We start from the raw sequence: 26,355 nt of genomic DNA, 5'->3' as shown, positions 1-26,355 counted from the left end.
GGGGGGGGTTGTAATTTAAGATAGAGTGGAAATATGCACGATACATACAGAGTAGGGTGTTATACCACTATGAGTGAGAGATTACTACCATGTCTTCCAACCGCAGGTTGAGGCTCGGCCCAACACGTTATCGGCCAGTAAATGAGTGTAATAGCAGCCAGAAGCGTGTATTAGGTTAGGGATCATCAGCCGAGCACTTAGCTCACCAGCGCAGGCCGTCAATTTTAGCCAACACCACGAGTTAGTGGCTGTAATCAGGTTACGAGCCGCCGGTTTGAGTACACGTCGGCGTGCAGGCTCAACGGTGTGTGGCACAGTTCACTTTGCTATATTTCACCCATGAATTATAATATATTTTTCCATAGGGTCACACAGTGACAAGGTTCCCCGCTTATGATCCTTGAGTGAAGGCCGCGGAGCTGCCCGTCCGGACTTTTTAGCCAGCGACTGCCCCCGCGGCTTTATAAAGAGCTCTTTCAGCCCTTCAGATTATAAATCCTGAGGAAAAGGAGCTTTGCCTCGGTGGCATGCTTCACTGGCAAGAAATCGTTTCCAGAGTATGTGTGCGTGAAGATTGCAGCGAGGGGTGGAGGGAAGCCGAGGACGACCTCGCCTCTTGCAGCACACTCACGTTCTGGACGCACCTGTTCCAGTGTAAATGTGAGTTTGGAGAAATTGCGCGAAATAATTACTTTGCCTTTCAGAGCTGTGTTGTTGGACCTGTAAGCCAACACCAAATCCTCTTGAAAAAATGCAATTGTTATTGTCCCCTGGACACAGATTGCAAAAATGTGCTAACACTCACGGTGCAAATAAAGCCAAAATATATGTGACAGTCGTTGGCCTGAGGAAACTCCAACAATTACTATCATTAGCTTTTAGCTTTTTTTTTTTTTTTCAACAGACGTGACTGTTTTGAGATTGCATTTTTAGCACCTTTACATCCGTCTTCCTCAGAAGGTCACCTGGGTGTGTGACGTGCATTTATCACCTGGTATCACGGTTGTGCACTGTCGGTCCGCTCCTCCCTTCCAGGACGGCGCTCCAGCTATGGGACGGCATGTTTGTCACTCTCTCGTCCCTGTTCATCGTCCTCGGGCTTCGCTTCCGTATCTCAATTGCCTCCATGAGCCAGCTGTGAAAAGGAGATGGTACAAAGACACACCAGATCAATAAAAGACAAGGCACAGCAGGGAAACTCAAATAAATCATGAAATCAGCAATCAGCATGACAGATGACTGCAGAAAGGGAAGTCATGTCATGGATTGGGACAATGCCAGGGTCATAGTACATGAAAACAACAGACACCACAGCTGGATCAAGGAAGCATTTGAGATACGGAAGCGAAGCCCAAGGACGATGATTAGGGGTGAGGGAGCGTACGTGCTCTCCCATACCTGGAGCACCATCCTGGAAGGGAGGAGCGGACCGACAGCGGGATGTGTAACTTCACGGCAGTAATTAGTGAATTACAGACCCTGTCAATACCAGCGTTTATACTTAATTGTAAAACTCTTATCACTTATCAATCAACTGTGTTATTTTGGGCATATTAATTTAATATTGAAGTTGCAAGAAATCTCTTTAAGGTAATGTCATAAACATTACACGTAACCTTTAAATATACCTTTAATATGCCTATGATATTTTGTCACAGATAAATTCTTGTACCCTGCCTCGCCCTAAGACAGCTGGGATAGGCTCCAGCGGACCATGACCCTGAATAGGAATAAGCGGATGTAGAAGATGAATGAATGATAAATGCTTTGTACTTATGATGTCAGAGTACAACAGTATAACACGGGTGTGCAGATTTAAGCATGTCAGGTTAAACAGAAGTCTAAAATAGGTGTTGAAAATTAAGAAGATAATCGTGACTAATCGACTAATGGTAAAAATAATCAATAGATTAGTCGACAACAAAAACAATTGTTAGTTGCAGCCCTAATTGGTGCCACTCTTTTGGGTAGGTAAGCTAGCTTACCTTGGAAAGAAGTCTACGATACGATTTTTAATGAAATGATTTATTTATTTATAGATTTGTATTATTTTAAGAGAGAAAAGGAACAACGCTCTTTGCTTGGAAGTTCTATTGTTTTGTCGCCTGAGGCTCATTGGGAGTGGCACTGCGTAGCTCTGCATGGCGCTTTAAAGTCGATGTTGAGCAGAGGTCAGTCACTTTCTTGCATTTATCTGGGGACGCGTTGCCCGTGGTAACCATTCCATTGTCTCTCCTCTTAGGCAGAGTAGTTCTGCATGCTGGTCCGACGGGTTTCATGCACAACCATATCTTGGAAAGAGAAGGAGAATAAGAAGCTATGAAAGTTACAAGAAGTTTGCTTTCGAGCGTGAGCCTCACAGCCATGTGAGATTTGGTGTGTTCCTGTCGGTTGTGCTGATTCTGTTGTACCGAGACTGCAGTAAGTATGAGTCGGTCAAATTTCAGGAGCATGCTGCTGCCGATGCCGGGGCAGGCGATGCCAACGCTAGTTCTCCTCATGGTCACGTTGGAAGTGGGTGAGGACAGTTTCGCTGCTCCCTCCCAACTTCTTTTGAGGGTTTTTTAGAGGATTTGTGCTGCATTAGGCATAAGAGCAGAATTAGGATTAGTTTTGTGTTTGGCAAAGTGTCCAGAGTATAGAGAGTAGCATGAAGTTTAGTTTTTTTTTTTAATTTATATATATATTTTTTTTTATGTAGGTTTAGGTTTAATTGTCTCTGTGCCTTTGACGCGTGATTAAATTAATAATAATAATAATAAAGTAATTAAAATGCTCACTGATATCAGACGATAACAGAATGCTTGTGATTGTGGTTCCAACAGGAAGAAGGAGCCCCGCTCGCCCCCCTCCGTGCCCATCTTCTTTCTCTAATTCTAACCAGGGTTGCACAGTTCTTGGGCAACCCTCCACGGGAATTCACGGAAAGAAACAAAAATAAACTAGAAATTTGCTGGGTCCAAGGCCAGCCCTCGACAAACACTTAAATGTAGCTGGAAAAATTTGCTGTAGCACAATGTCCTCTATTGCACTTAGTACCCTCAGTGTTGTTCCTTGCTGCAGGCCTGTTAAGGCCACACCCTCCACGTGCACTGTGCAGCCTTGAATCACACGACCACGCGTGTGAGCCCACAGCACAGGCCGTGCGTTTGATATAAATGCGTATAGTGTCCCAAGGATTGATACACTAAAAACTATGACCATTAACCAAAATAACAGCATTTTGGGTTGCACAAGCTTTTTTTGTTAAAGAATTGAGTCACTTTTGTTTGGATTATCCCCATGTCGTAATGTTTTGTTGAATCCCACAAATTCCCATGCAAAGGTCCAAAACTTTTCAGATATTTCCAAAAGTTCCCCGGTCTTTTTTTTGCAACCCTGTGCCTTCCCCAGGCCGCCTGCCCCTGATCCTGGTTTTGACACCGAGGTCATGTTCAGGATGATCTTGCTGGTTCTTTTCAGGCATGTTGTGGCAGGTCAAAGCTGTCGCCACCCGTCTGGTATGTTCTCATCTTGTTGTTTTTTTTCTTTGTTTCCTTCCTGTACAGAGTGGGCTCTTAGCCGGAAAGGAAGATTGCACGGGGGAAACAAAGCGTTTTTTGATCCTACGAGTTGGCGAGCGTGTGTTTAAATGTCTTATGAGTGTTACACATGTTGCCACTCACACAGAGGTGTTAGCCATCAGTTTCTCTCAAGGCTCGGCCTCATCGGGGCAGAGGCAGATCACATCTCTCTGTAAATCTTCTTCAGGATTAGGTTTGATTGCTCGACTTGCAATCTGTTTATTGGCGCCCGTTTGACTTGACAAAGCTGTTTTCTGGGGTGATAATCTGCCGCTTGCCTTGCTTTTTCCACGGCGGCGAAAGGACGTGCACGTCAACACGTCAAGCGTGTTTTGTTCTTAAAAAGTGCTGAGATGATTTCCTAATTCTTTATAGGGGTAGTGTAGAGTTCACTGCTTCTCGACGCTGGTCTGCGTGCTTGGGAACGTTAAAGGGAAGCACTTGACTTCACGTCAAGGGAGCTTCTTGGCTTCACTGATGGGCTCAGGAGGCAACAAACAGGGGATTCGACCTAATGCATTCAGCTGATATAATATTCTTCTTGGAGCACCTGCTGCATTATCAAGCGTTTAACCAGGGGGACTATTTAACTCATTAAAAACCACACTGGCTTCTCAACTATGACACTTATTAAATTGCTCTTCTTTTTTTTTTTTTTATCATAGAGTTATTTTTCACACACCATTCGTAACCTGTGCACTCCTGCTGGAGGAAACCAAGAGTCAGCCTGTTTCGATGTACTTTCACTTCATTTTATTGTAAAATGGAAAAGGGTTCCGTTACTGATTTTGAAGCTCCAAAATGTCACATCCAGTCAACATCGTAATCGCATTGTCACGGCCATGCACTCACAGTCCTGCTTGAAGTGTTCTCTCGACTACACGCATCAGTACATTTTTCTTCCAAAAAAACCCCCTAAAAAACAAATTGTGTCCGTCCCCCGTCCCCCCGCCCCTAAACTTTCTCTGCTTTTCACTCCACTGGTGTTGAATCGTTAACCAGGCGCCGTTTGAAGAGCAGATCGGCGCAGATCACGTGACCTGATCTTTGATGACAACCCCAATATCTGCTCTACTCCGCTCTCTCCGGATGGCCCTGATGAATAATTAAGAGGTGGGGTTTACATGATGGAGTGTCATTAAGATGCAGCATCACAGCGAGCTCCACGGCAGCGAGGGCCCTTCTGGTTGGGAGCGTCGGGATTCCCGAAAAGAACTCAAGAAATGAAGAAACTGCTGTTTTGACATTCACGAGACGAGCCTCCATCGGTCGGTTGCCAATCATCCGTTGTCCCATTCGCTACCCCGCGAGGACCGTCAAACAATGAGTGTCAGTAAAGTGAAGCGCGAGTTGCAGTCACTCTGACTTTTGTTGTCTTCTGTCTGCGGCCGTGCGGTGGCGATGATGCAGCCCGGGTGACTTCATGCGCACAGCTGTTGTGTTGAGTCGCACCAGTTCGGTCAGATGGACCCGACTGCTCCAGACAAATGTAGATGTCATTCCTTTTTTTTTTCTTTTTACAATGAATTGCTTGATTTTATGCCCCTTGTCATGGGTCCAGCTGCCCGGGCTGTCAGCCCTTTTGTTATTTTAGTGAAGTTTCCCAGAGGTGAGAGGTCGACCACTGCAAAAGTTGCCGACATTTGGTAGGAAAATGGATAAATTTTTTCAGGCACAGTCCATAATTGATGTGCAAGGCCACATCCACTGCATCTTTTGCCACTTTCTGCAGTTACGCAACCAGCACTTAGTGTATGTTATTCCAGCGTGGCTCAAGCCTCCCCTCCTTTTTTCTTTTCTTTTTTTCTTTTTCTGTTAAGACCTGGAGTAATGCACCGGAACTAATCAACATGTTCCCCAGCCTGCCTCACCTCTATGGAACTGCCCGTAAACACGCTTGGCAGGGAGTTATTTTCAGTTACAAGATGCACAGGAAATGGAATGGCTCTTTACCTTAGTCCGGCCATCTGGCTCCATCCCGCCGCTTGGCGTGATGGAACAGGGTCAGAGGCTAGGTGATTAGGATTCTGCTGCCGAGGTATTAAAGCCTCAGATGACTGGTTTGACAGTTGATGGGATATCGTCATTGTTCAGTCCAAATCCCCACCCACTTTATAATAAACCTGGTTCATCTGTGCATAGGAGGGGTGGGGGCCACGGAAGATAAGCACTACTTGATAAGATATGCGTCCAGTGCCAAGAGCCATTCTGTAGTGTCCAGTAGTCTGCACTGATATGACACGGTAAATTGAAGTTTATAAATGATTGTGATTATGATTATTTTAAGTTATATATACTGCTACTGCGGTTGCCCGTCTGGACGCAGAATCAAAATTGGCACCAGTCATTCAGAGTTGGTTTTGTGAACAGTTGCTCTTCAAACCGATATCGGCCGTCTGCACTGCATCTCATCTCAGCTCACGAGACGAGACAATACACGATATTGGGATCACAAGAACGAGACGAGGCAAGATTTTCACATTACTTTTAAGAAAACCAAAAAGCCGAAATATGAGTGAACAAGGAGTTTGTTTTTTCTGACACAGTTACAAAACATTGCAGAGGCATTTTGAAATGTTTTATAACTTGAATTCATAATTTCCATGCATGAGATGTTGAACTGCATTCCACAAACAACATTAAAAAGGGTTTTGCAAACAATATTTGCAAACTGTATACAGTGTAACAGCTTTTCACTTAAACAAGAAATATTGCCACGATATAACCTTGTCAGATCTTGTCGCACGAGATCTGTCACACCCCTACTACTGAGTATGCGCGACTACCTTAGCGGGTTTACGTGCACAGTTAAGTTGAGGCCCTTTTTTTTGGATAAGGCTTTGGTTGAGTTTTGCGTCCGCTGACGGCGCATTTGATACCAAACCGAGCCACGAGGCACTTTGGGAGCTACGATTACTTTGTCCCTGACAGGAAAACACCCCTCGCAGCAGATTTGGGAAGACAGTAATTCCTCTCAGGCACGAATGATTCAATTGCTGCTGTCTTCTCCACCCATGAATCTGTAGGCCCCTGCCGAGTTATTTCACCGTTGAAGTTCCCATTCAGCAGCTTGTTTTGGGTTCGCCTCGAGTTGTGAGGATCCATATATTGTGCAACCTCAGCCGGCCCCGTGTTGCCATCAAAAATCACCCTGGCCTCTCTTTCCAATGGACAGCAGCACCTGAAATGCGCCTCAAATAACCACACCCAAGCTCCAAACCACAATCAGAACTGGTCATCACAGGTGTGAAGAAGATGATCATTTCAAACTGGCATGATGACAGCCACAATGGTTCTGAAAAGTTTTCCAACACAAAACACCATTATGCCATGACCTTTTTTCCCTCACAATTGATAAATTGCAAAAATAACAATTTGAATACTGTTTTCCAACGACAGGTGATAACAAAAAACAAGTGTTGCACCTGCACGATTGGAAACAAGACAGAAAGTGTGAGCAAGAAAACTGTTGTGAAAGACAAGAGTAGGCATTCCGGCGTTCATTCACCCGCTGTGTGAATATGTCTCAGGAAGTCTCTGGCCTTTGAGCAGCTACCCTGCGTCACGCCCCCAGTGATGCTGCTGCACCGCCTCACAGGAATCCACCCTGCTCGCAGCCGCCTCCGACCTATTTCCAGAACTGACGGATGGATGCAAGTAGGGCTGGACGATAATTCGATAACAATATATATCGATCGATAGACGTGTGCTGCGATAGGAAAAAAAGGGGTCGATAAAAAGTCCGATAGTTTCACTTCCTTTTTCATCATAGCAAATCATGTAGCTTAATATTACGGTCATTTCTTCCTCCCAACCAATCACAAACACAGACCCATTACCAAGCCCCGCCCCTCTCAAACCACAACAGAGAGCACCTGTATTAAGATGCCGCAGCAAGGAGAGGCGGAGGAAAGGACAAAAAGGTTTCAGTAACTCACTAGCATGGCAATATTTTGGCTTTTTCAAGACCGACAAAAAGCAAACTGCGGTCGTTGTTTTACGCATCCGCAGGAACACGAGCTGTGTCGCCCGCGCCGCGGCTCCACGTCATCGGAGGAATCCGCTGCCAGCGCCAGCACCAAGCAAGCAAAGCAGACCAAACTAGACTTTTTGCAGTAAATACGACAAAGCGTCCAAGCGGCATAAGGACATCACCCATGCGGTAACATGCTTCATAGCGAGGGATATGCTGCCAATAACAACCGTTGAAAAGCTTGGCTTCAAACAGCTTCTCGCCACTCTTGACCCTCGATATGAAGTTGCCGACCGCAAGTATTTTTCAAACACAACTCTTCCTCATCTGTACAACGAGTGCAGGGAATCAGTGCAGAATGAGCTGTTATCCGTTTCTCTCTACGCCACAACGTCGGACCTCTGGTCGAGTCGCACGTTCGAGCCCTATCTCAGCCTCTTTAAAAAAAAAAAAAAAAATTCAGTTGTGTTTAAAAAAGGTGGTTGAATTAAAGTTTGAATTTGAATCCAGTGCTCGTGTGTTCTTTATTAAAAGTTGGTCATTAAGTAATAGCATTAAACATCCAGCGCTGCAATTAAAATATGTTTTACATTTTTTTGATGATTATCGATATCGATCAATATGATTTTTTTTCTTATCGATATGCTTTTTTTCTATATCGTCCAGCCCTAGATGCAAGGTGAAAAGGCTCCGTTGTGTGGTGCTCTTTTGTGTCTTCACCGGGGGCTGGGACTCGCAGGGACACAATGCTAACTTGCCGAGATCCCCGAAGGGCACCAACGGGAATGCGGGCACGTGAGGTTGAGCCCTCACGGCTTCTGCGCAGAGTGGCAGCGGCCCTGACCTGGTTAGAGCCGCCTTTAAAAAGAGCCAAAGAGAGTTGGAAAAGAAAAGGGAGGCTGCACAGATCCTCCTCCCTGCACTTTGCCTCGTTCACTGAATGCAGATGAGCGAGCACCATCGCTTTCTTTTCGGGTGGGTTTTTGCGTCCTTGAGAGGTTGTGTTTTTGCTGGCCCAGAGTCCGAGGAGGAAGTTCACCCCTTGCTTGGCCTGTGGTTGTCGCCAGGGACTTTGATTGCTATTTTTCCAAGGAGTTAATTTCAGGGCACAGTCGGTAGTTTTGTTTTGTTGAGGTGTTTTGCCACTGGCATGTTTTCTGCTACTACCCAAATGTAGGCGTGCAACAACCTCCCTGGAAATATTGCTCTGGTCTTGCGGTCGGACCTTGTAGGTTTATGTGTTAACTGATTGACTGTTGATTGAATTTTAGATTTCGCTGAGACAGAGGAAGTCAAGTGGTGGACTACTGTGGTGCGACATACACCAATCTGTACGGGGTTTTATTAGTCTGACCGTGTTGTAAAACAGACAGTATAGAGAGAATCATGCAATGGTTTTACTACTAATTTTACTACTTGTACAAATGCTAATGTGGCGTTAAAAATGTTTATTGACTCCAGGAAAAAGAACAAGAAACATCGACAAATAAGTTTATTTGTATTTTCAAAGCAAACCGAAAGTAACCAGTTGTCTCAGGCAGCCCCAATCAAAATGTGACCGGCTGCTGACGTTCTTAATAATACCCAAGGAAAGACGTGGTTGCTGTGATTCTTGGTGGCTCCCTTTGGTGTTGGGGGAAAAAAAAAAACAACAACAACCTATTAACATGGAAATACATTTTATCCATTTTTTTTTTTTAAACCAAGTATGTTAAGAAACCAAGCATTTAGAAAAAGATGAGATTACACGTAGCCGTCTACAAAAGTATCCGCATGTACACGGAAACGCTGGAAAGTATTCACGCTTTCACTCCCTGAAGGCGGAAGAAGAAGAAGACCTTGAGCCCGGTATATTTACAGAAGTAGCAGCTCGCTAACATAGCACTGCGAATATGGCGAAGAACGCACGCAAAAAGACGGTGTGGATAGACGACAAAGTTGAACTTCTGCTTCGAGTTACTTAAGCCACTTTCCCGCTGGCCAAAAAACGTAATGTAGTCCCGCTATTAATCGGCATTGATGGCAGTGGGAAAGGCTCGCTGAGCCGCGCCGAAACCCGTCCAACCCGGCAATGGATCGAAATCGGCTCCGATCGGCTTGGCTCTGATCCATCGTGCTAGTCGCGTATATCATGTACTGATGCAAAGGTGTTAAATTACGTTCCATTAGCGCTCGAAAATTTTTCATTGTCCTCTGGCTTTTTCGCTCGCGGCTCGTGCCCAAAATAGACCAGAGGAGAAACGGTCGCTGCACGGCGCAAGCCGGCCATGTCGGTGTGCGGCGCTTCAAGTCTGGCGTGAACGACACCATCGTTCCGCGGTTATTCGCGGAACCTACAGTCAAAAGTGCCCAACAACAAAGAACACTGGCCACTGCTGGACTCGCTCCCATGTTGCTCTCCATTGTCTATGTCAGGTGTTTAAAGTGTTTATTAATGCAGGAAGTCGGGCAGTCCAAGGTGGAGAGCCAGCGCAAGCGGAGACGGAGGCAGGGAGGATTGGCGTCGGTAGTCAACAGGGGAACGAAGGAGCAGAACAATGAAGAGATAACCGCAGGATTACTGGCCCAAGGCAAACAGATAATCTGGCAACGGGGGAACATGGGAGACCAGTTAATAAAGGCAGTGCAGATCACAGGTGCAGATTGTTGGCTCGCAGATCGTGACAGTCTACTTCCCTGAATTCTGGCGCACTTGATTCACGCAATCTCAGCTCGATGACGTCAGCAGACGGGCAGCGGTGACAGCGGAGGGGGTGCAGCTTGCTGGCGCGGGTGAGACCCCGCTGGTTTTGGTCCGTGGGAAAGGGACTAAATGCCAATCGATTGAGTGTCGTCCCGCGTTCCGCTAAAGATATGCAGGCGCAAAAACACCCCCAAAAATGCGGCAACCGCTGAGTTAGAAGCCCGAATTTGCGCTCTAGTAACCCTGAAGCACTTGCAACCTAGATTGTCAGATATCGTTGGTGCAAATGTCAATCACCCGACGTTTAATTTCCAACGGAATACTTTATTTTTATTGCTGTCAAATAACATGCACATTGGCTTTCTCCCTGAAGTCACACCAAGAAAGAGACAGTTGCAAAAATCCCCAAAGCCTCTGGTCTCTTAAAGAGGCAGTATAAGCCCCCCTGGCTCCAGGTGAATGTTATTTGATGGCAAATGGGGCAAGATGGCTTTTTTGATAGTGAATGTTGCCAACTCCTGGTATATACATAGCATAAAGGAAAAAAAAAAATTAGTTATATGCAGCATATTATTATTATTTTAAATGGGGCTAACTGATCTGATCTTTCTCCTCTCTGGCAGGGAGTGGGATGGTACTACGGCGTGAGGATGGACCAGAGAAGAAAGTCACGTCGGTGAGGCAGACGAGGCCAGCACCACCCGCACGTGTACCCTCCATCCGCGCCGACTCCATGGCAAAGCCTCAGGCCTCCTGATTGGCCCACATCACAGTCACGGTGGCCCCACGTCGAGTCGGCATGGCGACACCCTTCCTGTGGAAGCTGTCCTCCCAGAAGCTGGGGTTCTTCCTGGTCAGCTTCGGCTTCATCTGGGGCATGATGCTGCTGCACTTCACCATCCAGCAGCGGGCCAGCCACGAGAACAGCGCTGTGCTGAGGCAGCAGATCCTGGACCTTAGCAAGCGCTACATCAAGGCACTGGCCGAGGAGAACCAGAGCGTCATGGACGGGCCCTACGTGGGGACCATGACGGCCTACGGTGAGTAGGGGAGGGGAATGGGTGGGGTGGAGTGTGAGAGTTCCAAGAATTTCTGTGTCTCAGATTGTCTTTCCACAAGAAAGGTGAACAAATATTGGCTTGATAAGAGTTCCGGAACTTGAGTCCAGTTGCGGCGGTATGCAGCACCTCCGATTTACAGCCCTCATATTTGCCATTTACGATCAGGGCAAACGTTAGATGGCTTTTAGGCCAGAATATCTATTTAGGTTTCCAGTAAAATAGAACAGGTCAGTCCAATTTGTTCCCCATTCTCACATACAGTATATACATTTCGTTCTTTCCCTCAAAGGTGGTGCGCAGCTGCATCTGAAGCCAAAGCGCTTTTCGGTCGCGCGGCTTCAGCAAAACCCGGTCGATAAGTTATTCATGCCTCTAATAGACCTGTACGGCTCATTGGGGGCTGGTCTTCGTTAGAAAACCCAAGATTGGAATTGATTTGTTCCGTAGCGGCTGCACGAACAACAGAGCGCAAATGCAGCCTGCGGAACTCCCAGGGTGGCACGGCGATGAAGACATGCAGCCTAGGCACAGCGTTAACTGGAGGAGTAACAAAGGGGATGCACTGGTATGGGAACGCGTGGGAGCACTAGCATGCAATACCGCGTGCCACTGGGGTATTTTAACATTCATACACAACTAGGGATGTTATGATACAGCCTTTACTCATACTCGTAAAATACGTGCCGATACCGCCACATCGATACCAGTTGTATATTTATATGCAAATGCAATTTTTTTTTTTAAACTTGTGTTTGTACTGTAATAAAAAATAAAAAAAAACCTCAAAGTAATTCCATTACGTGTAATGGCCTTATCAAGTATGCAGTATCTGTATCGGTGAGTACTGAAATGCAAGTACTCGTACTGTACGCACCAATTCCACTTGTAAAAGTAGAATTGGTGCGTCCCTGGGTCTTACAGCTAAAGACGGGAGTACAGACTAGCGCTTTGGTGAAGAGCTGTCAGTGGGCGTGGCCCTACGACACGACAACACTGACAGCTCGAGTTCTGTCAGGGTCAAAGGGGGGGCGGGGGGGTGCGGAGCTTGCGGTGGGGCCGTGGCAGGACAAGTGCGAGGGTTAATTACATATTGATACAGCGGGCAGCAGGATGTCGCCGTGTCCAATTCCGCCGCTTAACTTCTTCTTTAAATGTCAATTAATAGCAATTGGCAAATGGTAATTGGACCGCCCCCGGCAATAACACGCATGGCATTTCCAGGTTATTTTTTTCTTTCTGCCAACACGCAGCTCTAATTGCCTGGTCGTTATATCTGCAGATAATGAATAGGTCAATAGTTTTTTCCACTGCTAAAATTTATAACTGTCTTCATACTGTATTTGCATATAGGATATCCGTTGATCTTCACCCGTCGTGGTCACGTTAGATCTGAAATGTGACTCTAATTGTTTCTGTTACTCTGTCGTATTATCGTATTATATAGATCTCTCATAGGATAGATGCCTTTTTCCTTCCTTTATGTTTACCCTGGCCCCGCCAGAGATGCTAGACCGCCAGCTGATCTCAATCCATCCCACATCCCTGATTAGATACCGAAGCAGCAGGATGTCTCTGTGCTTCCTGTGTCCACTCTCTCTGCCGACCATTTGCCCTAATGCAATTTGCAGTGACCGGGGGAGGGGCACTGCCGCCCGCAAATTACCCGCGGAATCTAAATGCATCTGATTTTAATATGGGGTTCGTGCGGAAAAGGTCTTGATTTGCATTGTCACGTCGGGCCCGTCGAGGAAACGGTGGGCCTGCTGGAAAGCAGGAAGCGAGTTCTTCGCTCTGCCTGCTCTTTTCATTGTTCACGTGGACGTAATGCTTTGTCATGCTTCCCGCTCCATATTTTTTCAGCCGATCCTCGAACCTGCCTGGAGCCGGTCTGAACCGGTCACCGAATTCTGAAGTATTCTCTAATTCCGCGCCAGGAGTCTCGAGGAGGATTTCCAAAGTATGGTTATTTATAGAGTAATGTGATGCGGGCCAGTGCGGAAGGTTAGCAGGGTATTTCCAACTTGAGGGACAGCGAGAATCCATTGGCTGTATATTTTCTTGGGCGCAGAAACCGATCTGTCGCCGGCAGTTCCGACTGAAACCGAGCGGCGGCCCCCCTCAGGCCAGAGTCTCTAGTCCAGAGACACCCAGGATCCACAAGTGAGATGTGGGCGTGGTGCGAGATGAGATTACCGCTCTGTCCCCGCGGCATCCGCCAGGGCGATGGGGCGGGGTTCATTGTTTTGCTCACCCTGCTTTTTTTACTTGTTACGCCGTGGCGAGACCGTGGATGCAGACGAGGGCCAGGCCTGGTTACACCCCCTGAGGGTATCCATGGAAGAGGAGCCGCCTCGCCGCTGCCCTCTATGTTCGGACGTGCTTCCATAGTCAGTGCGGCTATCATTTCTTGCATTATGATTAAAACGGAAACTGGAGGTCGTGGCTGTGCGGTTCTGTTCCATGTCTCATTATTGCGAGACGTGTCCCTTGGCGTGCCGTTGCTCGCTCTGGGGTCGGGGGGTCAGCTGGTGCTTGAAGCTAATGAAGCTAATGAAAATGTCTCCAATTTTCAAGCTGCGCATTAAATGACTTTGACTTGAATCTTTAAATGAGTCAGAGTCCAAGTGGAATTAGTGCATGATAAGTGGATAATTTTACTTCCAGGAGGAACTATTTTATATTATAGATTAAATTCACAAACTTCACCGGGGCACTGTTTTCGAGTAGCCTGCCAGCCGACTCCCCAGATACATTCAACGTTTTTTTGTTGAATGGTTTATCATACAAGGGGTCTGTAATGAGAAACAAAGACTCAAAAATTGCTACAGTATGGAACCTTTGTATTGCAATGAGCTTTGCACCAAGTTGCATAATATAATGTGTCATACACCCCAGAGAGTTACCAGAAACACTTGTTAAATTACCCAAGACTCCTAAGGCAACACCGTTAGCACGAGAAACTAGCCACTTATTTCAAAGTCAAGTTCTAATAGCACCCTCAGCTCAGGCTGCGGACAGAAACATTAAATCAGCTGGAGCTGGCGTGCACAGGCCAGAGGTGAACAGATGTTTTGTCCGACCCGCTGGTTCCACCAGGCCGCCTCTCCAAAAAGCTTTGCGTTTGGTTCCTGCTGCTGCTGCTGCTGCACAAATGCTCCCTTTGCACAAGAAGGAAAAAAAAAAAAAAAAAAAAAAACGTTGTGCCCCTGCCAATCTCTCTGACGTGATGGGAGCCGGCGTGTCAAATGCATTGCGGTTGCGCGACGAAATTATCGCCGTCTGAGGAGCGCGACGTGGCACCCAGATCGGTTCTGCGCGCGGCATTGATGAAATAATATTCCCAGGAGTTTGCAGGCTATGGCGGAGCTCTCTCGCTCTCTCTGTCTCTCTCACTCGTTCTCTGCCGTCGGCCAGATAATGGAGTGCGAGCGTCGCTCGCATCTCTCTGCAAATGCCAGTGCGCGCGCCGAAGGCTACGGCATCAGACAAATACCACAACAAATAAGGCCAAAAAAAACCCGCCACCCACGCCGTAACATTTTGCACACATGCCCCCTCGTCGTTTCATTACTGGACGGTGTCACTTCCGCTCATTCTCCCATTAGCTGTGTGCCGTGCGGAAAGAAAGATTTGGGGAGGGGAGGAGGAGGAGCAGGAGGAGAAGATGCCCGCGGAAATGCAGAGGCCCAAATTAAACCGTAAGGTCAGTGACTGAGACGAGCCCAGCGCTGGTTTTACATTTAAATGAGCCTTCGGGCCGTCGGCATGAAATCCAGCCGCTTTTTATTATTTGCAGAGATTGCTGGACGTTAATGGCCCTTCGCTGGGCCGAGCCACAATAAATGTAAATATTTATTTTACTTCTCTCATTTTTTATTTTATTAATTTTAGCTGTTTTTTTTTTCTCTCTCTACATCACACAAGGTATATTAATATTATTTCTTACTGTTGGATCAAAGTGAGGTCATTGTATAAGCCTTTTGGGTTTCCAACCTCACCTGCACGTTTCTCATATCTTTCTCTCTATCAAGAGTTATGTATATGTATTTGTTCTGTTTCATCCTTCAATGTGCAAATAAATAATAAAGGTAAAAAAAAAATACAAACAGCAAAAAGTCTGTTCCGCTAAGTTGAATTAATGACATCCTCGCACCGGTAAATTGTTTCGCCTTAAGTATAAGACTAGTTGGAGAAAGCGTCACATCTTTATCAGGAAGACAAAACACTCCTCTCTACAGACCCGTGGCCTTGGCGCTGCTGTCCTCAGAGAAAAGAGAGAAAATCTGAAAAGGTGCTTTAGGCTAATTTGACTGCAGTTTGTCTGCTTTTCCACGCGGACTGTTAAAAATCATCGGCCATTAAAAGTGGAGAAAAAAATGTAAACGCAGCAACCGGCCAAGGTTGGCCTGCCACGCAGCACTGTACTGCTGATTGATGCCGAAGTTTATTGTTTGAATGTTTTCAAGCATTCCACCCAGCAAGATTCCAATTGTCCAGGCATATTTTCCATGCATACGCTGCAGTGGATTGTTTGGCAATTAGTGACTGACAAGCTAGTTTGAGAGGAAAATGTGCGGAAAAAGATTTCGATGTCTTGACGGATATAAAACACGACTTGTGCTCTCACTCTTGCAGACTTGAAGAAGACCTTGGCTGTGCTGCTGGACAACATCATGCTGCGGCTGGGCAAGCTGGAGGCCAAGGTGGAGAACATCTACAATGGCACGGGGGGCAACCTCACCAACAGCACGGTCACGGCCACACCCATCGCCACCAACTCCGAGAAGGTCAACGTTGCAGGTGGGTTTGTTCATTTGGGCAGCACCCTGTTTTGCCTGCTGTGGCAAAGGAGGATTTGTCCAAGGATCTGGATTGGTAAACCATGGAGGGATGGCTTTCCTTCATGGTTCCGTGGAAGAGGAAAGTCATTTTCCTTGAACTGCGACTCATCCGTAGGCCAGTTTCATCTGTTCCTTCTTCCAGAGAAAGTGTTATTCGGAACAGGAAACTGCACTGGAGCAATAAAGTGGCTGTGACCAAGTAAAGAAACCAATGATAAGATAATTGGCTCTGTGTTTTTACACAGAAATCCCCAAATTGTCATGGAGGGGGCGCATTCCCCACTGAACTCTGCCAGTGGTGCACAGAGCACACCAGGCACTTTATGGGACCAGACCACATCCTTGGACATAATTCAAATAAGGCCTCTGTTCAAGTTGCGTGACCCTTTTTTATTAGTTTTCATTGATTTTTCTGCCAGCTCCCAGATGATGAATTCAGGCTTGTTGAAGGAGCCGAGGTGTCCCCCACCCCCCCCAATCCCCCACTCTCCCACTCCGACTCCCACCCCCTGGATTCTGAGACTGGCTCTCAACTGCTATTTAAAAACAAACCCAGGTCTGGATTAGGCATTTGAGGAGCTAGTTCATGAAAAATGAAAAAAAACAAAACACATCAATACGACAATAACCATTCTGGCGTTTCACAGAAAGGGAGAATTCCAGCCAATGACAAGACAGGGGGTAAATGGAGACAACGGACTCCAGCGTAACACAGAAACACAACACCCCTCCGTACAAGTTGTTTACGGATCTGGTGTCGTCCAAGTGTCAGTGACAATGTGACTGTCCAGTCTGATTCAAAAACACACATGGACATAAAAAACCATAGCCTCCCAAGTCGCAGCTCACTTTAGCTCCTGTGAGAATGTTTGTTTCCATGCTACCCAACGTTACTGGCCAACTTGTATAAGTTGAGATAAACTCACCAGAACACATATGGTAAAAAAAAATACCTGACTGAGGCTGTGATATTGAATGACACTACCTTTGTCTGCAGTTTCCTGGCCAGCTGCAAACAGATAGCGACTGATGCCTATCAACCCTCACGGATTTTGATTTAAATGACAAAGGGTTTGGACTGTTTGTCAAATGAGACCATAAATCTCCAAATGTACCGCTGTAAAACACATTCATTGAGAATTCAAACATCTATTAAACAACATCTAATGGTTTGGGGAACTGCTCTGAGCTCGTGATTTAAAACAAAGTAGACTTTGGAAGCTCCTGCTCTCCCTTTAAGAGCCAAATCTGTTTTTAATCTTGCCGGTGGCCTCCCGGAATTGTATTCTCATGTTAGGGATGTCGAGGCCCATGTTGACTCCCGCGTTACCAGGATTGCAACGGCACGGGGACCTGTGACAGATGCCGGTACACGAGCAATGCCCTGCTCGCTCACGACTTTCAGGATTGACTTCCTGAATGCCGGTCAAAAGCCGTCAAAGCGGCGGCCCACCATCTCTTTTGGCAACGCTCTAAAGGGCCGGGACACTCCAGAGCCGTCTCCTCTTTGCTTGGAGTGGGTGGTAGGAAGTGCCGCTGGCAGTCGCACTATAGTGCTCCTCCCCCGACTGGAAGGCAATTACAGAGATAAGGATCGGGACAGTGAGGGGAACACGTCTGGCTTTCAGAGGAGCCCCTATCAAGATGAAGGCGAGCGGTGGCACGATGGCTGCTCGGTTTTCTACCTCTGTCGGGTTCACTCTCTCAGCCAGCGCCAATCAATCCCGACACAGAAGACGAGGCTTCAAAAAAATAACATGCAGATGCAGTGGAAGGGAAAGTGATAATTTGGGGACGGTTCCCCGCGGTGCTACGCTTATCAGATGTTTATTTCTGTTACCGTCTTTAATCTCGGCGAGCTGCAGCGAATGGTAAAAACGGAGGGGTTTTGCAGGCGTCTTGACACAGTCAAAAGCAAGTTAGAAAACGTGGCGGGACGAAGAGTCGGGGAGAACATTTTGATATGAAACGTGGGCCCAATTTTATCCCCAATCGAAAGTCTCCAGTTGAAAAATCCAACCTCCCCTTGTGCACCAACAGCTGTTGTTGTACCAGCAGTCATCTCAAAAAAATGCAGTCCGTCCAGCTGATATCTTCATCTTGGTGTCCTTGGTGCAGAGTTCGGGCCAAACAGGAAATGCGAAGCCCCTCGTCCGATCCAAACAAAAATCCATCTGGACATGGCCAGCGGGACACTGGTGGGACTGGGGGTCCCGTTCATGTCTCGTCGATGGCTGAACAACCTCCACAGAGGTCTTTGTGGGGTTGGAAATATAGCCTGAATGGGGTCAGATGTAATGAATGACAAGGTTCCTCCAACCTTCGAGGCTCAATCTGCAGTTTTGGTGACACTGCCTTGATTTGCAGTATCCCGTCTGGCGCCTCTCTTCTTTTCAGCCAGCAGCTCAGGGCGTCTTAGTGGCCTTGTCTCCCCAGGGTTATTGATCGGGCACCCACGTCTCTGTTTACCATTCATGGTGAAAGATGAGATCTGAGGTCCTGGTGTCAACAAAAGCACCAAAGACGGGTGTCTGCTGAGGACGGCAGCTCGTCTCGGTTACCTCGCCTTTCCATCCGCCCCCGTGCCGTTTCACTCTCGTTTAAAAAAGTGGCTCCCTCCTCCTCGGGTGTTGGGTTTCAAATCTATAATTCTTTTCACTATTAAAAAAAAATGAGAAAATGAAATCCAGCACATATTGTCGGGTGATTACTATTCCCAGTATCTTGCGGGACTGTTTCTCAGCGTTTGAACAGAGGCTGTGGTCTCCATTATGTCTTGGAGGGCCTGTTTACTTCTCCGGTGAATCGATCGATACTAATAAAGTTTCGCTCAACCCACTCAGGGCTCATAAGCTGCCGAAGGAGGTCGTCGGCTCCCACGCGCACGTTCAAATGCTTGCATGAGGATTGGCGCTGATTGCTGTCGGGTTTTGTGCAAACTAGTGCTGTGGCTGGATTGGAATTTATCTTTTGCAGTGCTGTGTTTGACACAAACTCGTTGGTGGGGTTTGAATCTTCAGATATTGTGTTGCACACCTTCACACATCTCCGCAATCCTCTAACAGTAAACAAGCGCAGGACAAGACAGGAACGGACAAGCTCACCCGTGAGGCTGTGAAACTTGTTTGCACGTTTCATTCTTGTATGCGCTGAGAAGAACAAAGCGCGTTTGAGAGCAAGAATTTAGCGGCCGTGCCTTGTGCTGCGCTACCCGAGCGTCAGCTCAGTAGCACACCACATCTTAAAGCAGTGGCGTTAGGAAACAGAATATACAAAACCGACTTTGCGCTTATTGCCTTTTTTGTTCCGCCTGGCACGACGGGCCATGTCGGAAATGCCACAGAAGGCAAGTCAAGGACGGCGTTACCTGATGACTGGTGATCTCAACTCATTTGTTTCATCTGGAGATGATCGTTTTGTCTATATCTTCAGTTAATATAATTCTTGACCTTTTGCACTGTAGCCAATTTCTTTTTTCTTTTTTGTTGTTGCTGTTATTGTGCAAATTTCCCCATCGTGGGATCAATAAAGGTCTTCTTCTTCTTCTTCTTCTTCTTCTTCTTCTTCTTCTTCTTCTTCTTCTTCTTCTTCTTCTTCTATGTTTTACAGGAGGGCAGGGGACTTGGAGCTTTTCTGTGACATGTGGACTTTTAACAGTGCATTGTGTGCAGTGACAGAGGGGGAACTATTTTTTAGCGACGTGCTTGTGTAAAAAACAACAAGAATTTTTTTATTTATTTATTTATTTAGTTTGATTGATTGATTGAATGGAAATGAGAGCGGCAAATAAATGTTATTTTTCAAAAATCAAAAAAAAATCTTCTACTTCTTCTTCTTCTTCTTCTTCTTCTTCTTCTTCTTCTTCTTCTTCAACCAAACGTCCCTGCTGATGTCCCTCTGATGCTTCACAGCAGTGGTAGCTGGTTGGAGCGCTGCCACCACTCAACGCTGAGCAGATCCAGCCATACTTAATGTGCTCCGCTAATTACAGACACTCTCCAAAGTTTATGGCACTACAGATCGCGCACACAGCTCGAAGTCCAAAGAGGCGTTTGTTATTATCCAAAGAGTCTTTTTAAAATGACCTCACCGGACTGGAATTGCCTTGATCCACGGTCCCTTCTGTGGTTATTATTTAACCGTTAGACAGTGTAAAATAACCCAAGCAGATTTTTTTTTGCACACTCCGAGCAGCTGGCGATAATCTGGGAATTTTGTTTTCGTAAACTAATCTTATTCACATTTGCGCAACTCATTGCATGTGTGCTGTTGAGCTATGACAACCTGCATGTGTATAATAATTTTTTGAAAGGCCTCGGTTTGCTTGTCGTGAACTGGTGAATCGATAACTTCGTCATTACTTGGCGATAACTGCAGTGGAAGGAAAACGCTTTTGAACGCAGTTGAACAGACACCCACATTTACTCACTCTGTGGGACAAGGGTTGATTGGAAATGCAGGTGTGAGACTTGGAAAAGATACATAGTGGCAGCAATTGCGACGCACAATCCGGCTGAGTTCCAGTCTTTAACTGCTTCGCAGGCATTTAGCGACAGGGCATTAATTCCTTGTTTGAATCAGACCTGAAAGAAGCCAGAGACGTGCACAAAGTAGTTGCAGCTATCCTTTACTAGATCTGTAACATCACACTCCATTCATTGTGTGTGCTTAAGCCCCAATGAACAGTGCGTTTATTTTAGGCAGCTGCTTCCCCATACCTGGGAGGATGGGGATGGAGGCTGGTAAGACGATCCTCTGATGTCCCACACGGAACAACATATTGTCCTTAAAACTGGTAAACGCCACAATTCCGCACCTTATTTTGGAGGTTGTGGGACATTTGGACCATGGTGCAGGAGTTTAATTGTGGCGTTTATTTAGAAGAATCCTGTAATTGGAGGCAGAGTGTCCTCGCCTTCATTTCAAAGCTCCCTTCCCATCACAACAACACCGTTCTCCAAGTCCGTCCGTCTCAGCCCACAGCTTTCCCGCGCTCGCTGCAATCCGGCAAGCGGAGCGTGACTCACGGCTCGGCAACGACGGGAGCTGATCAAAGTCGTCTGGCTCGCCGCCACCGAGAGTGCTCACGCTGAGCCGAGCCAAATCCGAGTCTTCCTCTTGGATATTTTGCGGGGACGGGATGCTGGGGCGATCAGATTGCAGCGAGGACAAAAGAGGGATTGATTACAGTGCAACAACGGACTTTGTGCTCCTCTCAGCGGAGGGAGGCAGAGAGAGAGGAGATGGAAGCGGCATGTGGGCTGGCATACCGAATAAATGGCAAATCTGGATTTGGTATTTTGCCACCAGGATTTTTATTGTGGACCTCGTGTGACCAGCTTTTAAATACATGCTATGAAATCCACCTTGTTCTCCCAGATAGTTTCAGCTGAACAAAACAAAACCCACCCTTGTGTTGTGTAAGAGTCCAGTGAAGTCCCCGCCCCCATTTCCCAACCTCCATTAGCTATTTTTATTTTCTTCCTCTTGACTTGGATGACATGATAGAAGTGTAGTTGACTTTGTTTTAAATGGAACGTGGGTGTGGGAAGCTTTGCAAACTAGCTAGCGCCAGCGTTAGCTGATAAAAACTGAACTTTTCCACAAGCTGTATTTATTTTCTTTGTCTCGACCCAATGGGGATGATAAAAGTTAAATGGATGAACTGAGACTTTCCTGTCTAAGTTTTAATGATGGCTAACCTGGCTATCATTTTGATTTATTTGTACATACACGCGCAAGGCCTGTGCTGTGTACCTCCGTTTTTATTTCACTAAAAATCAGCAAAACTGTTCTCACATAATTTGACTGATTGTCTGATTGTGCGAAGAAAAAGAGCAAATGTTTTCCTTCTCGCCCACCGTCGGGTCGGAACTCTTTCCCGCCGTTCCCCCACCTGCTCAGCTGTTAACTGTAGCTGAGAGATACATCATCCATCTGCTGGTCTGCTGCCTGTTTAATTGATGAGCTGCTGCAGAGATTCTCTCTCTCTCTCACTCACACACACACACACAGTGGCTACAAGGACGGAGAAAAGAGCGGAGCTGCACTTTTCACCCGGGACTCTTTCCCACTTTCCTTCTTGCCTTGAGTCTCCGCTCATTACTGAGCTCGCCTCGACATGGAAACCATTTGTCAGATAATATTCTCCCGCTAATGTTTTTGTTTTTTTTGTGGCGGTAAATCTTAAGTCGGTCCGTCTTATTCGGGAGGTGTCACATGTTACATGACGGTGGAAGTGGGGGCACAAAGACAGGAGAATGGAAAAGATTTTTATTTTGGGTGTAATTTTTCTTCTGATTGTGCTTTTTTTTGGGAGCCATCGTCTGGTAGAAACCCGTGTGTTTCGGCTGACCTCAGTCCTCTGTGGGGGGTTGGGGGGAGGGGCTGGAACATTGCTGTCTAATCCTGCAGTGTAACTAAGCGGGATCCATTATGTCTTTATTTGATATATATGGTAGTTAGCATTTTTCCTCTGTCACAGACGCACAAATATTTTGTTTAGATGTTGTCTCTCTACCTTTACGTTATGTTTCTACGTAAACTCGGGTGGCGGTGTTGTTCCGAGACGCATTTTAATCAGCTGGTATCACGGAGGTGGAACGTACCTGTCAGGCTATGACAGGTTGTAAACGCCTCCTGATGGCATCCCTCCCCTTCCCCCGCTTGTGGCTCACAAAGCCCCGCCACGACCGGTGTGACCTTCTGAGGAAGTTTACGTTGAGAACTTTGTGTTCTCATGGAGAACTTTTTTTAAAAATATTTATTACTACTAGTTATAGTAATAATGATTATTATTACTCCAGATTGTGTTCTGCACAAGTACTGATTCCCATCCCGGTGCTCTCGAAATTTGGGTGGATGCACACACCTTGACTCTTTGTGTGCAGGACGGGCAACAACGAGCCGACCTTGAAGCAGCGTTTTTCAGCACCAACAATGCGTGCACAAGGTGCAACATCACTCATATCTGTGCGGTCCATGTCCTATTTAAACTAAAACAGGTTACACACACACACACACACACACACACACACACACACACACACACACCTTACTAGGGTTACTGGGGAAGTTCATAGGTTTCATTCTCCAGACAGACAGGCCAAAAGTAGTGATGACATCGCAACTGAACCACGAGGATTCAGCTCCTTTTTTCTAACCTTAAGCTGGTTGGCTGAGGGGACAGGAAGTAACGGGCATCCTCGCTAAGATCAGGTGTGCTCAGGTGTCGTTGACGTCAGGTGTCTCTCACACGTATGAACTAAAATGAGGCAGCGCAGTTGTCTCTTAAGCACCGCTCCCAACTGACCAACAGTTTTGGCTGCGCTGTGTGCGGGGACGATACAAATCAAACTTGGCAAATATTGAGCAGTTGAGCAGTTGCCAGAGCAAAGGCTGCGACTGATAAGAGCAAGTCGTGTTTACACTCGGGTATTGTGTGTGTGTGTATGCTCGTCTTTTTTTTTTTTATCCCCTCTCTCTGTGTGCTGTGACAAAGAGGGACGTGGCAACTTTCCAGGGCCAAAGTGGAGAGAATCTCATCTTGAGGAGCTTCGCTCACGGCTCCATGAGCTCAGCATTAAAAGTTCTGGCCCCTCACCGCTGACATTTTGGTTGGAAAAAAAGCTGTAATCCACTGACCTGTTTGTTGCCTGATTCCCGCACCGTAGCGGCGAAAAGGACGACTCATTTCAAATTTCCAACTCAAGCATTTATTTTCCTTGTAGTCGGTTGGTAGTTTTGCAATAGGTGAACCTTGAAAGACAGAGGAAAAAAAGTTAACGCCGTCAAACACAGAACCAAAAAGTTGACATATTAACCATTTTAAATGAATCAATCATTTAAGCCTTTTAAAGCCAACAAAGAATGTCCACATTTCAAGGCTTTAAAAGTGAATTGAATAATTAACATTTTTGTAAAGTTTAGTAAAGTTTTAATATTACAAAGAGTATACATATATTATAATATATTCTATATTTTTACTTTACTTGAACTCAAAATGAAATATCTTAATTGAACCTCATTTGACACAAAATCAAAGAAGTAAATGCTGCAGCGCTTTCATTAACCAATCACACAGCAGTTAACATAAGCGACCATATCAAAAACATTTCAGAACACCGAGAGAGCAAGTGAACATTTCACCGACCATTTGACGTATTTGGACTGAATCCATGAGTGGACTTGGCTCTTGTTTGTTCTTTCCTTGTTTCTTTCAACTCTGCTTTCTCCTCTGAAGTTTGTCTGAATGACTGAGCCTCCTCCGGTCCTTCCCAGGTGCCCAAAATCACTGATGAATGATGAGGTGTCAAGCACCCCTTTGTTGCTACTTGCAGGCTACTTTCCGGCTAGTAGCCTGTAGAGTTAGCGCTAATGGAAGCTGCTAGTGCTACTGATTTTTAAAAACCTGCCGAGAGCAACAGTCTTGCCCCAGATTCCTCGGCCGATAACCAAGCGCAAAGGAAGGTGCGAAATGGGGCGCCGGCTAATGGCGGCGTGACGCTACGCTCTTTCTGCTAATACATGCCCAGGGGCGGGGCGGGTGGTGGGCGTGCGCCGGCATTTTGTTGGCAGAATGGGGGTTTTTGTCTTTTGCATACCTGTCATCACTTTCGTTTGTGGCTCTTACCTCCACCTCCCCCTCCCCCGACACGCGTCGCTGAGCACGTGTGAAAGTTTTGCTACTTTCTTATCTCGCGAGTGCAGAGAACTAGAAGGGGGGGAAGAAAAGAAAAGCAATAAAAAAGGAAATTGCTTCACCTTTCACTGGACTTCCTGATTAGCTTTATACACGCACGCACGCACGCTTTAAAAGAGCAGCACCAACAGTCGCTCATTAAGTCAGCATGGCGTTCGCCAGCGAGGATTTTATCTTGCCGCCGCGCTGCATTATTTATATCGCGAGCGGTAAAGGTCACCGATGATGACGTTAATGCCTCTGAAGAGGAGAATCAGAGAGGTGATTGTGAGGTGGTGGCGGAGCCTGCGTGCGCGCACGAGCTTCGAATCTAAATCCTCTGTCAATATTGAAAGCACCGCGAAAAAAGATATGACCGACTGTGAATATTAGCATTTATTTCAAATGTAATATGTATATATATATATATATATATATATATATATATATATATGTATATATGAGTATGTATGTACATGGAATGTCTTGTCTTATCCTAACATGAAGGAGCTCTGTGCTAAAGACAACATTTTTGGCCTTCTAAAATAATATTTAACATGACTAGCTGCTAAAATTTGTCACTTGAGGTCTTGATTTAGCGGCCTAGCGTGGCTAATCAGAGAGCAGCGCACCCTCATTTCGAATGAGGCGGGCCTGGTGAGGGGGTATTGGAGCCCCTTGTGACATCGCAAGGAGCCCCTGAGCTGCATTTTTTTTAACAGGGGGAAAGTACTTCTTGAGAAAATGAGGCCATTTCTCATTTTCTCATTTCTGGGGAGTTCATTGACAGGCTGAAGGCGTCTTATTGTGAAATGTGGAAGTAGTGAAATACATGTCATGGTGACCTTAAAGATTCTATTTACGCTGAAGAGCAGCAACAGGAAAGAAAACAAGAGAAGAAACATGGATGTTTTATATTTCCTGCTGAAAACACATCCGTCCACACCGACCAGTGGCCAAACATTCTGTTTGTCATACCTTGACATGTTTCAGGCGGAGCCCCCCCCCCCCCCCGGGCCCCTTATTTCAATCGCCTCCCTGATCCAATGCTGGTGTTTGTTGTCTTCTGTGTGGATGACTCTGGCCGCAAGGTCACAAGGACATGTAGGACAAACAGAACCCTTGTCTGTACAACAGAAAGGCATAAACCTATGAAAAACTGAAGACAAAATGAACACAATCGAAGCAGTGAATTTGTTCAACCCTCATATTTCTGCACGAGAAAGTAACAACTTGTTTCTACTTTCTGTTTCCCCTGCAGACCTCCTGAACGGAGCCCAGGAGAAGTGCGAACTGCCGTCTTTGGAGGGTTTCCCGCACTGCGAGAGCAAGCTGAAGGTACTCTAGGCACACACACACACACACACACGCACACGCACGCACGCACGCACGCACGCACACACACACACACCCACACATGCTGTAGTTGACAGAAGACCAGGAAACCGCAACATTTCCGCAGATGCAACCAAAAAACGGTGACCCAAACGCTTCCAAGGGCGTTTTCTCATTGCCTCGCCTCGCCTCACCACGGTACGGTTGTAGGGCGTTCGC

General features: G+C 46.4%; 1 protein-coding gene and 2 long non-coding RNA genes across 3 annotated transcripts in view; 1 reads left to right on the top strand and 2 right to left on the bottom strand.

The window, feature by feature from the left end:
• On the bottom strand, positions 1-24,714 carry LOC142881797 (uncharacterized). Its single transcript, XR_012925706.1, has 3 exons — positions 24,274-24,714; positions 23,766-23,879; positions 1-1,135 (listed from the first exon to the last, which is right to left on the bottom strand). It is a non-coding gene; the product is annotated as an uncharacterized LOC142881797 (long non-coding RNA).
• The window catches only part of mgat5 (alpha-1,6-mannosylglycoprotein 6-beta-N-acetylglucosaminyltransferase), a 54,442-nt gene that overhangs the window by 1,270 nt on the left and 26,817 nt on the right, over positions 1-26,355 (top strand). The window contains exons 2-4 of the mRNA XM_076015985.1: positions 10,843-11,259; positions 15,916-16,080; positions 26,063-26,139. Of these exons, the coding sequence (XP_075872100.1) occupies positions 11,019-11,259; positions 15,916-16,080; positions 26,063-26,139 (483 nt within the window). The 5' untranslated portion in view covers positions 10,843-11,018. The remainder of the gene's footprint in view (positions 1-10,842; positions 11,260-15,915; positions 16,081-26,062; positions 26,140-26,355) is intronic.
• On the bottom strand, positions 12,503-23,514 carry LOC142881812 (uncharacterized). The gene is made up of 2 exons (XR_012925713.1): positions 20,001-23,514; positions 12,503-19,547 (listed from the first exon to the last, which is right to left on the bottom strand). It is a non-coding gene; the product is annotated as an uncharacterized LOC142881812 (long non-coding RNA).

Source organism: Nelusetta ayraudi, unplaced genomic scaffold, assembly GCF_046127955.1.
Source record: "Nelusetta ayraudi isolate G7.1 ecotype Tasmania unplaced genomic scaffold, CSIRO-AGI_Nayr_v1 ptg000006l, whole genome shotgun sequence".
Taxonomy (NCBI): Eukaryota; Metazoa; Chordata; class Actinopteri; order Tetraodontiformes; family Monacanthidae; genus Nelusetta; species Nelusetta ayraudi.
This window is presented reverse-complemented; position numbering and strand designations above follow the sequence as displayed.